General features: G+C 42.6%; 1 protein-coding gene across 5 annotated transcripts in view; it reads right to left on the bottom strand.

The window, feature by feature from the left end:
- Ino80d (INO80 complex subunit D) overlaps window positions 1-15,220 on the bottom strand; it is a 64,015-nt gene that overhangs the window by 4,712 nt on the left and 44,083 nt on the right. For all 5 annotated transcript variants that reach the window (XM_005361491.3, XM_026786108.1, XM_013351681.2 and 2 more), the window contains 3 exons: window positions 13,159-13,383; window positions 7,789-7,898; window positions 5,206-5,339 (listed from right to left, as the gene is read on the bottom strand). In XM_005361491.3, coding sequence (XP_005361548.1) covers window positions 5,206-5,339; window positions 7,789-7,898; window positions 13,159-13,383 — 469 coding nt within the window. The remainder of the gene's footprint in view (window positions 1-5,205; window positions 5,340-7,788; window positions 7,899-13,158; window positions 13,384-15,220) is intronic.

Here is a 15,220-nt window from a genome sequence, read left to right as displayed (position 1 = left end):
TCCTCACTCCTGGCACAATAGTGCACAACAAGGTGATTATGGGCTGGCAAGCCTCGTCCACCTCAAGACTAGAAGAAAGCTCAGTTTTCACCAGAGAGGCGAGGAGCTGGGAATGTAGCTAAGTAGGTACCGTGTCCGCCTGGCATGTCCAAGCCCTGAGTTGGCTCTCCAGTACCACCTAAAGCCAGGTGTGGTGGAGGCCCTATTTCTACATGCTATGGTGGCCAGAATCTCAGGCCATAGTTTGCACTTGCCACACAGGAGGGGGTCACCACCCTAACAAAGGGTCAGGATTTGGTTCTGTTCCTTCTTTGTATTTTGGAGGATGCCTGAAAAGAGATGTTAAATCAGCCTACGTGACAGAGCTGGCATACGGAGCAGGAAGATAGGGAGACGTAACAAAACGGGCATAGAAAAGTGTGGTCAAAGGTGTGGACCTGACCTACATACATTTGCCTGGTTACCTAGGAAACAGAATGCTAATGAATTTCCCCCTCAGTTTATGTTTTGGTATAAAGGCTGTTTGGAGACTAAATGGAGGAATTTTCAGGATGTGAACTCGGGATTTCATGAGGGACCCCTGAGAATCTCCCTCCTGATAAAGCCATGTGAGTGAGTTGTCTCCATTATCCCCTCACCGCCCCTCTTGTGCAGAGAAATAATCTAGGGTCCGGGCTGGCACGGGACAACAACAGTATGGTGGTGCATACCAGGAACCTAGGCACTTGGCCGGTGGTGGCTGGAGGGTCAGAAATTCAAAGTCAATACAAGACCCTGTCTCCAAAGGAAAAAGTTAAGTATTTGAAAGCTCTGTTTTATCCAGTTTAAATATTGTATAATATTGAAACATCACATTATTTCATTCGTAATTTTTGTGTATAAGTTAAAATAAACTTATCTAGGGCCGAAGACAAGTCTTAGTGGTTAAGAGCACTGTCTGCTCTTCTAGAGGACTGGAGTCCCGTTCCCAACATCCAGTCCCAAGGGACTTGACGCCCTTTTCTAGCCTCTACAGATATGAAGCACACATGTAATCCACATACACACAGGCGAACACCATATACATGAAAATAATTATCTAAAAAAACAGAGTATCTGGAAAATCTTAACTATCACAAATTTCTCTTAATAATCTACATAAATGCCTAAAGCTATATACAAAAAGTACAAAAAATTACCTTAATTCCTCTCTCTCTCTCTCTCTCTCTCTCTCTCTCTCTCTCTCTCTCTCTCTCTCTCTCATGCACACGCATACACACACACACATGCATGCACACACACACACCATGCATCACATACACCTAAAGGCATTTTGAGGGCTTGGGTACAGAGCAATGGTGGAATGCTGCCTCGTATGTGCAAGCCAAAATTTGATTTTCTTCAGCAAAGCCAACAAACAATCAAGATGGTATGATAATTTATCCTCTCCAAGAACTTACTCTTCCCATGGGAAAACATCAAGAAAAGGATAACACAACACACAGAAAATGAACAATAGTAGATCTTAAAAGACATGGATCTTTTAAGGAAGATCATCTAGGCCAAAGGTAAGCGCACAAACAAGAAAAAAGCTATTTGGTGAAGAAGCTTAGGGATAGAGCATATATGATTCTGAATATCTCAATTTTAAACTTAATATGCAATGAGAGACTTTTTTCCACCCAGGAGTCATTTTTGAGAACACATGGCAGAAATATTACAAGATAAGCCAGCCTGGCAGCAGTGTGGGGCTGAACAGGTGGAGGGCAGTGCCTTCAAAGGGTCAGCCATCTCAACAGTCAAGAAAAATGAATAAATAAAAAAGTGCAGACTCATCAAATTGAAATTATTTTTATTTCATTATTTATTTATTTGTGTGTACATCTACACAAATATATGCACATGTTTGTGCAGGCATGTGCACATGTCATGGTCAGAAGACAGTAGTGGATCTCTAGGAGCTAGTTCCAGGCACCTGGGAGGTGCCCAGCTTGTTCTGTGGGTACAGAACTCCAGCCCTTGTGATTGCAAAGTTAAGTGCTCTTAGCCACTGAGCCTCCTGCAGCTCTCAATTTGAATTAGTTTTGTTTTGCTGCTGGGAATTGAACCCAAGGCTTCATACATGCTAAGCACACTGAGTTACATCCTCTGGTAGCTCCTTGGATCTGGTGAGGTTAAAAGGAATATGAAACTAAAATACCTCTAGAGTCTAGCTGGGTTAACTGTTTAATGACAATTACCATTAGTTCAGTGCTTGTTCAAACTCTTGAAATTGCAACTTGACACTGAGCTATAAATTTGTTAGGCTGCACTTGTAACTGTGCTGGGCCCACTTCCTTCACTAACTCATACAACTGAAGCTGCAAATTCAGGAGAGGAGTCAAGGCATTTATCCTGACCTACATACAATTTGAGATATGACATTTCTAGAGAGGCAGAGGAAAGGGCTGGAGGTGCAGACTCGAGGGATCCATGGTATAGTAAGAGTCCTTCAAGAAATGTATATGGAGGCAGTGATGGAGGAAGGTCATTGGTTAATTAAATAAAGAAGCTGCTTGCCCTGATAGGTTAAAACAGGAGGGAGGAGTAAACAGAGCAGAATGCTGGGAGGAAGAGGAAGTGAGGTCAGACTCCACAGCTCTGCTCTTGGGAGCAGATGCCTCAGAGAGACGCCATGCTCCCCGCTCCTGGGAAGATACACTCCCGGTAAGACCGGTGCTCACTAAGACCGGTGCTCACAGATTATTAGAGATGGGTTGATCGGGATATCAGAATTAGCCAGTAAGGGCTAGAGCTAAAGGGCCAAGCGGTGATTAAATGAACACAGTGTCCGTGTAATTATTTCGGGTAGAGCTAGCCATGTGGGCGGCCGGGTGCCGGGACGCAGCCCGCCGCTCCTATTTCTACAGAGGCAGTGGTGGTGCAAACCTTTAATCCCAGTTCTTGGGAGGCAGAGGCAGGCGAATCTCAGAGAGTTCAGGCCAACTGGGTCTACAATATAGTTCCAGGAGTGCCAGACATATTACACTGAGAAACCTTGTCTTGAAAGAAAACAAAACAAAAATTGGGGGCAGGAGAAATGGCTCAGTGGTTAAGAGCACTGGCTCCTCTTCCAGGGGTCCTGAGTTCAATTCCCGCAACCACATGGTAGCTGGCAAACACCCATAATGAGTTCTCATGCCCGTTTTGGTCTGTAGGCTTATACGCAGGAAGAACGCTGTGAAAGAAAGAAAGAAAGAAAGAAAGAAAGAAAGAAAGAAAGAAAGAAAGAAAGAAAGAAAGAAAGAAAGAAAGAAAGAAAGAAAAAGGAGGGGGAGGGAGGGAGGGAGGGAGGGAGGGAGGGTATATAGGAAACAAACAAAGAGGAACGTAAGGACAAGGCTGTGTGAAGAGCAAGGGAAGAGAACTGCCAAGGAATCAGAAACTGACAATTCTGCTCTCTCTCAACTTTCAGTCTTTAATTCTACCTATCATATGAAACAGGCTTGATATTTGTGTCGCCCTAAAATTTGTTTGTTGAGTTCCTAACCCTCAATGTGATGTGATATCTGGAAGTAGGGCCTTTAGTCATAGAGACCTCATGAAATAGGATTATTGTTCATATAAAAGTGATAGAAGACAGGAGCTAGCTGGGTCCTCTGCAAACCCCATAGGGAAAAGCCAGATGTTTATGAGGTAAAAGGTGTTATGGATTATTACTTTAACTAAGCAAAGATGTGTTACATTCGTTTATTCTGAATTTGTTAACAATGTAAAGATGTATTGTTTTGCCTGTCTAAGAAACCAGATTGGTCTAAAAATAAGGTGAATGGCCAACAGCAAGGCAAAAGAGGGACAGGCAGGGTTGGCCGGCAGAGAGAGTAAGGAGGAGGAGGAATCTAGGCTTCAAAGAGGAGGGGGAACAAGAGAGGGAGACACCTAGGGCCAGGTGGTGCCAGTCAGACATGGAGTAGACAGAGTGAAAGAAAGGTTAAAAGTCCCAAGACAAAACACAGATGAGGTAAAACAGGTTAAATTAAGTTATGAAAGCTAGTGGGACAAGCATAAGTTAAGGTCAGCATCCATAACTAATAGTAAGTCTCTGTGTCATGATCTGGGAGTTGGCAGGTGCCCCATCAAGCCTGACAACTGGAGCTCAATCTCCGGGACCCACATGGTGGAAGAATCGACCCCTGCAAGCTGTTTGCTAGCAACAATTTGCTAGCAAGGGGACAGATCAGGAAGGTGGCTTCACCGCCTAACTATACTAGTTAATGACAAAGCCAGAACCATAAACCACCGCCTAGTCCATGGTACTGAAGCACCCATGAAACTGCAGAGAACACAAGACCCTTCCTCAGCCATGTGGTACAGCTGGTACCCGGCACAGCACCTCAAAACAGCTTGTGGGAGGGCACAAGGCAGCTCCACTTTGAGGGGCTTGTTTTCTCTAGTTCCTGACAGGCAAGTATGCAACTACTAAGCTACTTCACTCCAAAACAAACCATTGTAAGCAATTTCATAATTCAAATATTTGACTAATTCAAATGTTTCCCTCCTCCAAATTATTCTAAATTAATTAGGATTCAAGATGCCAGCATTAACAAAAACAATAATTAAGTTAACAAAATTATTGAAAAGCTTGGTATTTTGCCTGAATTTTACAAACCATCCAGGTCATTCCCAGAATTGCATATGAAAAAGAAAAACTGAAGGCAAAGACAGAGCTCAAAAAATTTGCTTTGTATCAGAAAATCTATCTTTACTATTTTATTTGAGTAATTACAGGGTTAGTGTTCTTCATTTGAAGCATTGAGGGACCATGAGTGGTTTGAGTTTTTTGAATATTTGTGTGGAATTTGCATATTGGAATCTTTCCTCTAGAAATCTTAAAACCACAATCTGGAAGGCTCCAAAACCTGTATTTTTGGGGTGTGATATGTCTTATTAGAATCTTAAGACTTGGGGTTTTGAATTAGAGACATTCAAACTTTACTAAGTATCCCCTCAAACTGTAGGGGTTTGGTTTTGTTATAAAAAGGGCCTCAAATTCAAAACACAACATTTTGAAATTTTTTAGTCAACGGCAACACAGGACAGAGTAAAAAAAAAAATCGCTGCTTTTATAGTACTTCCTTAATGATATCATTATCACATATATCTCTCAATAGTGTCTGTTTCCCAGCAGGAACAGTCCAACAGTTTTGACAGCCCTGACTGCAGAACTGAGGACAACTCTAAACTTACCATTTTTTTGGCATGTTCTTCGCACAGGGGCGTCTGGTGTGTGATGTCAAACACTGGCACAGAGCACTGCTGTCCGTCTGCAAACCTGGCAGTGCAGCTGGAGAAGAGCTGCTGGGAGCGGTTCAAGAGGATGTCTGGGTTCACAGTCAGGGAAAGCACACCGCACTGTTCAGTTCAAACTGCTACTCTCCTTACTCGTGTCACTGTCTGTAAAGTTAATGTTCTCATTCAAGCACTGACGGGAAAATGATAATAGTGACGATATCATCATTATTTATTTATTAACTGACACTTCTGAGGGAGTCTACTTAGCTAGCAGGTTCTCAGGCAAGTCTCCTTTATGGCCATTCTGAACTAATTTCTGTAACTTGAATGAACAAGATCATTTTTATGTTAACACACTCCTAAAATCCCCACTAAAAAGATTGTTCCGAAAGCAACACTTAATTTTCTTAGGTATTTTATTTTATTTTACTTATGTATGAGTGTTTTGATTGAATGTTTGTATGCCAACCACACTGGAATGGATGGTTCTAAGCTACCATGTGGGTTCTGGGAACTGAAATCGGGTCCTCTAGAACTACAAGGAACATCCAGGGACATCATTACAGATGAGTAATCCCAGTATCTGGGGGAGCAAATCAAATTCAGGCCAGTCAGGCTTAGTTATATAGTGACATGGAGGGGCTATAACGTAATTAATGGTATCTTGATGTGGGAGTGTCATATATCAATCTGTTGATTTCATTGGTTAAGCAATAAGGAAACTACTTGGCCCTCATAGGTTAAAACATAGGTGGGAGGAGTAAACAGAACAGAAGACTGGGAGAAAAAAGCTGAATCAGGAGTCGCCATGATTCTCCCACTCCAGGCAGAAGCAGGTTAAGATCATTCCTGGTAAGCCAGCTCGTGGGCTACACAGATTATTAGAAATGGGCTAGTCCAGGTGCGAGAGTTAGCCTAGAAGAGGCTAGATAGAAATGGGCCAAGCAGCATTTAAAAGAATACAGTTTCCGTGTAATTTTTTCGGGGCATAAGCTAAGCTAGCCATGTGAGCGGCCGGGTGCCGGGGACACAGCTCCGCTGCTCCAATTACAACAGTATCTCAAATGCATAAATACAAAAGGAAGATTGCAAATTAGAGCAGTTGCTAGTATGGAATACTTTCAGCTGGGTGTGATGACACAAGACTGTGACATCAGCACTCAAGTCAAGAAATGACCACCACAAGTTCACCGGCAATCAGGGATAAATAGCAAGACCCTGTCTGAAGAAAGCAAAAATAAGCATTTTAAGTGCTACTCAGTTTTAAATATTTAATAAAAATATCTACTGACCAATAGAGTAGTGAGCAAGTGAGATGGCTCAGTGGGATAAGGGGGTTTCTCTGCAAGACTGACATCCTCAGTTCAGTCCACACAACACACATAAAGGTGAGAAGAAAGAAAGAATGTGAGTTACACTGTGAGTTCAAGGACAACGGGGGCCACGGAAACCCTGTCCATAGATGATGGATGGATGGATGGATGGATGGATGGATGGATGGATGGATGGATGAGACAGAGAGCTAGATAGATAGGTAGATGATAAATAAGCAGATAAATAAATAAATAAATAAATAAATAAATAAATAAATAAAATAAAGTGCCAGATGCATGCCCTTAATCTCAGCACTTAGGAGGCAGAGCCTCAGTTTGAGGCCAGCCTGGTCCACAGAGTGAGTTCCAGGATAGCCAGAACTACACAGAGAAACCCTGTCTTGAAAAACAGACAATAAAAGAAGTGATTTGACTTTCCATCAACAATCATTATAGTTTCAGGGTGAATGCCCCTAAAGGCCCAGCATTCCATTCCATTCTAGTAAGAAATCCTTCAACAGCAGAACCTGCTTTGCTTCTCTGTTTAGAAGGCAGACCTCTCAACTCTAGCACAGACCCCAGTCCCTCCTTCTGGGAGACAAAGAAAGAGCTCAAGTCTGTGCACTTACAAGTCTTGCCTTTCCAAACAGTGGAATGAAAAGACGCTGAAGGATGGACAAATTTAAAGAGTAGGCACAATGACAGAACCAGAAAATTGTTCAGGACTATATGAAAACGAGAAATTATTTTAAATGTGGAATAGCTTTTATTTCACAAGGGTTTTTTGTTTGTTTTGTTTCCTGCCAGACAGGGTAGTTGTGGACTCCTGGAATCTCAACAGTGACTGACACTGAGACAGGAGACTCCTGCGTTTGAGGCGAACCTCAACTACACGGTGAAACCACGTCCCAGAGAAGCACGGCAGGGAGCACTTGCTTGACTGTAAAATGAAGAACTATGGGGGAGCAGCTGTCCAGCCCGGGGAAGACTCGACTTCAACTCCCAAACCACAGGGTTGAAAGCACAAAGCCCCAAGCAAGGCGGTGGTGGTGCACGCCCGCCTTTAAGGGGGGCGGGGAAGGCAAAGGCAGAGAGATCTCTTTGAGTTCCAGGCTAGCCTGTTCTAAGAATGAGTTCACAAACAAAACTAAACTAAACTAAAAAGCACATAGCCCCAAAGGAGTTAGTAACGCCAATGCCTGCTTCATGTAGTTAAAAAGGATACGCTGGAAACAATGTCTGGTGAAGGGAAGGGCCTTGTTAGAGCACTGTTCACCCTTCACTGTTCCGCTGCACGCTGCTGGCTCCACCTCCTTCAACTTGGTCTGGCTGCAGCTAAAGAAGGAAAAATGCAAAATTCATTTTAAGTGCTCTAAGAATCCAGGGTAACTTTTTTCTTTTAAACGTTTATCTTGTTATGTATATGTGTGTGCATGAACAAGCACAAGCCATGGCAAAGCTGTGGAGGTCAGAGGACAACTCCAGGGAGTTGGGTCTCTCTCTACCACGTAGGTTCTGGGGATCAAAGACAAGTCAGTAGGCTGGATGGCTGGATGGCAAGCACCTTTACCCATTGCCCATCTCCTTTGGCCCCCAGGATAAACATTCAACACTATGTTTCTGCAACACCCGTACTGTAACTATCTTTACTATGCATAGTCATTAAATACAAGTAATGAATTAAAGAAAGCAGGTATTTCAGTTATCAAATGTGTTATTTAGCTGACCCACTAACATTCAAGGCAAACTGCTACATCACAGCGGTTTTCAAATACACCTATCTGGTTGTTTGGTTTTATCTTGTTTTCTGAGACAGGCTTTTTGCCTTCACCTCCTGAGTGCTAGGATTATATATATGACCTAGACACTCTCCCTTAGTTTTTTGGTTTGGTTGATTTTTATTTTTATGTTTTTGGTTTCTTTGGAGACAGGGTCTCTTTATGTAGCTTGGGCTAACATAAAAGAAACTGTACATCAAACTGGTCTCAAACTCACAGCAATGCTGCTTCAGATTCCCCAGTATATAAATCACATCACAGCATAAACCACTATGCTCAACTCATGGGTTTTCTCTTGTCACTGAGTAAAGACCATGAAGCGGACAGAGCCTCTTCACTATGTGGCATCTTACACAGATTCTCCTAAGCCTCATCGAAGCAGAGACCAAAGGCACCATTAGCTGCCAGGGCTGCCGTGAGTAGAGAGATTGGACACACCTGTAACACCCGTGGAGACAGGGCGCACAGTAATCCACTGAGCTGGTTTTCAGTCTCTACTGTCATCACGACCACTGGGCCACCTAGTGCCAGAACACAGTAAGTCTACAAAGGCGCCTGAGCACCTAACTGGGAGAGGGAACATGAACATGCAGATATGGTTAAGCTACATATACATCCTTCAAAATGTGCTTACTTGGAACCTATCCAAAAGCTTGCTACATTTGTAACTCCATGCTTCATATTTAAACGCTATCTTGACTTTGATCACTTGGCATACTCTATCAGGAGGCAATGTCATAAGCCAGGTGCTCTGACACAAGCCCACAAGAGCAGCACTGGGAAGGTGCTGGGAGCACTGGAGGAGCCTTGGCTATGAGGGTCTCTCAAAAAACAAAGGAAGAATTGTAAGCACCAGCAAGATGGCTTAGTAGGTAAACATGCTTACACCAAATCTGCAAAATCTGCTGAGTTCTATCCCCAAAACACACATGGTAAAAGGACAGAACTGGCATCTTCGGCTTACAGACACACATGAGCACATAAAGACACACACACACACACACACACACAACTTAAAAACAGAAAAAGACCTCACAAAGGTAGAAAAGGAAATCATGGGAATATTAAATATCTTGCTGGGATGGGTGGCATGGGCTTTTAATCCCCATAGTCAGGAGGAAGAGGCAGGAGATTCTCTGTAAATTTGAGGCCAGTCTGGTCTACATCAAGAATTCCAGACCAGCCAAGGCTACATAGTAAGACCCTGTCTCAAAACAAACAAACAAACAAGAAGAATATTCAGTTTCTTTTTTTAAATATGTATTTATTTACTTATTTATTTATACAATATTCTGTCTGTGTGTATGTCTGCAGGCCAGAAGAGGGCACTAGACCTCATTACAGATGGTTGTGAGCCACCATGTGGTTGCCGGATATTGAACTCTTAGGACCTTTGGAAGAGCAGGCAATGCTCTTAACCACTGAGCCATCTCTCCAGCCCCGAATATTCAGTTTCTTTTCAGCGGTGCTGGGACTGGCACTAAGACCCCATGCACGCAGACAAATGGTCAATGACCATCCACACCTTCAGCTCATACTCACAATATTTTTACACTACCCCTAAAAGACGGCTACACTATTAACTTCAGCCCGTAAAAACAATGTACTAATTTTTCATAAGGAAGGCTGTATTATATTAGCAGCTAAGCTATATAATCCAAGCTGCTTGGTCTAGATTTTTATACAACATGGTACTCAATATAAAATAGATAATTTCTCTAAACACTTAAATAATCTAAGCTATCTACCAAGCCTAATGTGCAATATAGCTCCTCATTTTTTCTTTACTTTTTGGGGTCTCATGTAGTCTAGGCTGCTTTTAAGTTCAAGTTCATTAAGTAGCTAAGAATGACCATGAATTCCTGAGGCCTACATCCTAAATTCTAGGATTACAAGCTTCTCTCTCTCTCTCTCTCTCTCTCTCTCTCTCTCTCTCTCTCTCTCTCTCTCTCTCTCTCGTCATAGGCTTGCGGGCACATGGCTCTCCCTGCTGTGCCATCTGACTGGCTTCCTTACGGTTCAGTTTACCAATCTCTCTCACAAACCCAAACTCTACAGACAAGTTATTAAATAACAGTGTCATCCAAATAGCACTAAAAAAGCAAAGAGAATTACTACTGCTTCATTAATCATAGGTGGCATGATCAATGCCAAATGACACAGAGTCAATTTAAAAGCTGTCTGCTGGTTTGTTTACCCGTACTGGGAACTGAACTCAGAACCTCATGCATCCTGGTCAATCACTCAACCACTGAGCCACATCCTCCAGCAGTCCAACTTGGTATTTTATCATTTGATAACACTTATCATTCATTAAAAAAAAAAATCACTAAAGTTGGTTTAGGAGGTGTTCTGAAAACTACTGCATTATCATACCTGGATTAAACTCACAGAACCACCAAAAAGAAAAAAGTCATAAATAACAGTTTTCCACACCACCAAATTGCCTCAAACTCAATTTCTAGACCCCCACACCTTTGACAAGATTATTACCATGTATTATGACTGAGGTACACAATGCCTACGTACAGAAATCGCTTTCTGCTAGAGACAGAAGTTCACTGACTATACAGTGACAGCTTTTGGTCCTAAGTGTTAGACACCATTACGAACGCTGAAGTAGCAAACAGTCTCCCCAGAGAGAACAGACCTGTGCATGTGACATCCTGCTCCTCTGCTCACCAGCTGGAGCTCTCAGAACTACATACACCTGCTTCTGCAGCCACGGAAATGACTGTCTACAGCAGGAGACTTGATTAAAAGTGCATAAACTAATACTTTTCAACACCCAATAGTCCAATGAGTGACATATTTTCCTTATGTAAACTTACTTTTTCCTACACATATGCACTTAAAGGTATCTTCTGGAATTATAAAAACTAAAAAGAATAAGCTTTTCTTTAAATCAGTGAGGAGCTACATATCTAAATTTCGGAAGCAGTGCCCTAGCCGGTAAGCAGCAGGGGCACATGCCTGCAGCTCCAGTGCTCGGAAATGAGATGGTTTCCATAAGCTTAAGGCCAGACTGCTTGACATATCAAGCTCCAAGCCAGCCAAGGCTACATGACAAGACTGTCCCCCAACAGAAGAAAAGGAAAAAAAAAGACATTTCCTTAAAGCAAGATGTTTAACTCAATTCAATGTTTTAAATGCGTATTTCAGATAAAACTAAAAACAATTATAACCACAATACATACACACACACACACACACACACACACACACACACACACACATTTATATTTGAGAATTATGTATAAATAAGATCAGAAAATTTAATCTACCTTTTTTGGGGTTAAAAATAACATTTTTGCTTTTTTGTTTTTTGAGATAGGTTTCTCTGTGTAATCCTAGCTGTACTGAAACTCACTCTGTAGATCAGGCTGGCCTCGAACTCAGAGACCCACCAGTCTCTGCCTCCCAAGTGCTGGAATTAAAGGTGTGTGTCACTGCCACTTGGCATATAAACTAATCTTAAAAGGTATTTAGCTGATTTTTATTACAATTTCTTCATAAAACTGATTTCTAATTAGCAGACTTTTATTTAACAAATTATGCAAGTACTAAAAAACCATATTTCCAAATGAATCTTTGACAATGTAGGACAGTGGGCATGATATACTTTTAAAGGGAAAAACTGGACACAAATCTTTTTGCTTTGTGTGATTTTTCTTTCGTTTGTTTATGTGGTCTGAATCTCACAGAGCTGATGCTGAACTTGAACTCAGGACCTTCTTGTCTCAGCCTACACAGTGCTGAAATTCCAAGTATATGACACCATACCAGATTAAAAAAATAACTTTTCAACAATACAGGTCAATTTTATCTTAAATACATAAAACTGAGAATGTCTAACGGCAGATATCTATATTACACAGTCAGTAAAATCCCTATTTCCCTGGATACAATGGCACATGCCTGAAATCTCAATACCTAGGAGACCGAGAAAGAGCATAAATTCAAGGCCAGCCTAAGTGTATAGCGAGAGCCTGTCTCAATAAACAAATAAACAAAGAAACATAATTAACTATGTGAATATATAAGGTAATATATACATTAAAAGAAAGGATTTAAAAGGAAAAGGCATAACTAACACGAGAAAAATGTATTTTTATTATAAAATGAAAATACTGTTTACCTTTATGGTTAAAAATATATAATTTTTGGGCTGGAGAGATGGCTCAGAGGTTAAGAGCATGGCCTACTCTACCAAAGGTCCTGGTTCAATTCCCAGCAACCACATGGTGACTCACAACCATCAGTAATGGGGTCTGGTGCCCTCTTCTGGCCTTCAGACATACACACAGACAGAATATTGTATACATAATAAATAAATAAATATTAAAAAAATATATATATAATTTAAAAAAACTATAATTATGTCTTTGAATAACAGGAAAAATGTTAAGTGTTCAATTTTGTTTTGTTTATAAGACAGCCAATGTTCTCAGCCAAATGAAGTGGTATCTGCTACATCCCAACACTCAGGAGGCTGAGACAGGAGGATCCAGGTTTTGAAGCTAGACTGGATAACACTGGTTCAAAAAGTTGTTTGCAAGAGAAATAACATTCTCACATATCTTCAATGAATAAATTCTAATGCAACTCCAGGAAGAAAAGAAACAGTCAATGTTTCACTTCACTGCCGGCAAGGAGTGCAGTCCTGCTACCCAGAGAGAAAACCAGACACAGTGCTCAACTACGCGGGACTTAGATGTTCGCCTCACCTAGCCTAAACAATTCCTTAGAACTTATATAAAAGGAAACAGAAGGACAAGGCCTGGGAAGCACGGGAAGCTGGGAACTGAGGCTCTAACCTGGCTCGACCGCACGCAGCTCTCCGCAGTTCTTGGATCAACTGGCCAGTGCACTCGGGCTCTTTGCTGGCTGCCTGCAGCAGCGCTTTTCTCAAAGTGTGCCGGCATTTCTTTTGTCGAGACTCTGCCCGCTCCAGGCGGCAGAGGTGCTTGTATTTCTGCTGAAAATAAGTGCAAAGTTGGGTCACCCTGGAGCTCCTGCTCTCCACGTCATCGGCATCCGACCTGGCAGTGCAGAGAGAAGGTGGAGACTGATCACAGGGAAGTTCATACAAGACAAAGGAAGTGAAATGAACGTGTGTTGGTGCGTGCACAGGTTTAAAACTGCTGTGCCATCTATCTGAACACCAACTTAGTAAGCTAGAGAGATCCCCATAGCCCTGAAAACAAGTGGAGAATTCGGTCATCAACTGGGCAGCAGTACTCAGCTCAGCACACCTTCAGCAGGCACTGTGGCACCAGAGCAGGACGGGAGCATGTGGTGCAGGAACCATGGGACTGCCATTGCTGCTACAGAGGAATCTGACGGGCTTTCACAGCTTCCAACCATGCTAACGGACTGCTGACAGATGGTACATCTATGCTCAGTGCTGTGCTGTGCTGCTCACTATCGCCTACCACCACCAATGGCAAAAATGGCAACTTTTCTATAGGACAAATTTGACCTTATCCTTTATTGTCAACAACAATGCACATCACGTAAGGACTGGTGTTAGTTGATCTTCTTTTTCTTCTACTGTAAGGAAACGCAAGACAAGCACTCCCAGAGACTGTGTGTCAATGCTACTTATTTTTAGCCTCAGGTTTGTTTTGGTTTTAGGGCGGTGCTTTATTTCCTACTAGCCCATAGCAAGCTACTTCATGCACTTCCATTTAGAGTATCTCCTAGAAACATCCTTTGCAGCACAGCCTCTACTAGAAATACACAAATTAAAGGCTCATATTTCGGCATCCACTGTGGTCTATTATGCTAATCGCCAAAGGAGAGCAAAGTGAAAAGGGGTTATGATGAGATTTACACAAGATAAATACACTCCCAAATGGAATAATGCCAAAGAAGCGAGACTCAAGAACTAACACAGTGGGGCAGACAGACCGAGGCTTCCTATATCTAACACAGGGGAAACAATCGGAAGCTTGGGCTTGGAGACACACAAATGTATGCTCAATATCCAGGAGGCAGAAGCAGGATTACCTTGAATCCAAGTCTAGGCTAATCCAAGTCTAGGCTGGGGGATTTGTGGTGAGCCTTGTCTCAAAAAGAGGCACAGGGGCACAAGTTTGCAATTCCAAATTCACCCAGTGATTTCCAAGCTAGTCACAGGTGTAGCGAGCTGCGTGGAATCACAACTGATGGAGATGTATAATCAATTCCTATGGCTAAAGTCTGACCTATGCTATGATCATGCAATGATTATCAGCTGCTTGCATATGCGTGGGCCTATGGGCAGTGCCCACCTGGCAATCAGGGGTTGGCAGCCCGTGCCTACTTAAGGGCTGGAAGAGGTTTGCCCAGGGAGAGAGGAAAAAAGGAGAGAGGTCAACGGAGAGGGAGGGGAAGAGAGGAAGAGAGAGAGAGAGAGAGAGAATAAAGGTCCTGGAATAAACTGCAGTGAGAAGAGCTCCGGTGGTCGCGTCATTCCTTGTGGGACAGGACGAGGGTGGCCGTGACAGTTGGTGGCCCGTATGGGGACAAGCTTATGGGGAACCTCCAAACCTCTCTCCGTGGAGCCCAGAACTTGCTGCAGTCAGGGGGTGCACCAAATAATCCTCAAGGTAAAGATTGGGGATCCGCAACAAAAAGCGGGTTTTCCGCTCTCACCAGTAGAAGAAGGGAGAGTGGGGGTAATAGGGCCGCGACCAAAGCGGACAGTTTAAAGTCAGAGCCATGATCAAAGTGGACAGTTTAAGAATGGGATTTTAGAATGGGCGCTTCAACATCACACCTGATTTTTCTGGCTCTTAACAAGCTGTTACGGAGTGCTTTGGAGAGGTTTTTGGCTAAATGTGACACAATTGCTCTTTGGTTTGCCGTCTCTGGCAATCTTTTTCTTTTCTTTTT

Source organism: Microtus ochrogaster, linkage group LG4 (assembly GCF_000317375.1).
Source record: "Microtus ochrogaster isolate Prairie Vole_2 linkage group LG4, MicOch1.0, whole genome shotgun sequence".
Lineage (NCBI taxonomy): Eukaryota > Metazoa > Chordata > Mammalia > Rodentia > Cricetidae > Microtus > Microtus ochrogaster.
Note: the sequence above shows the minus strand (reverse complement) of the source record. Positions and strands in the feature narration are given on the sequence as shown.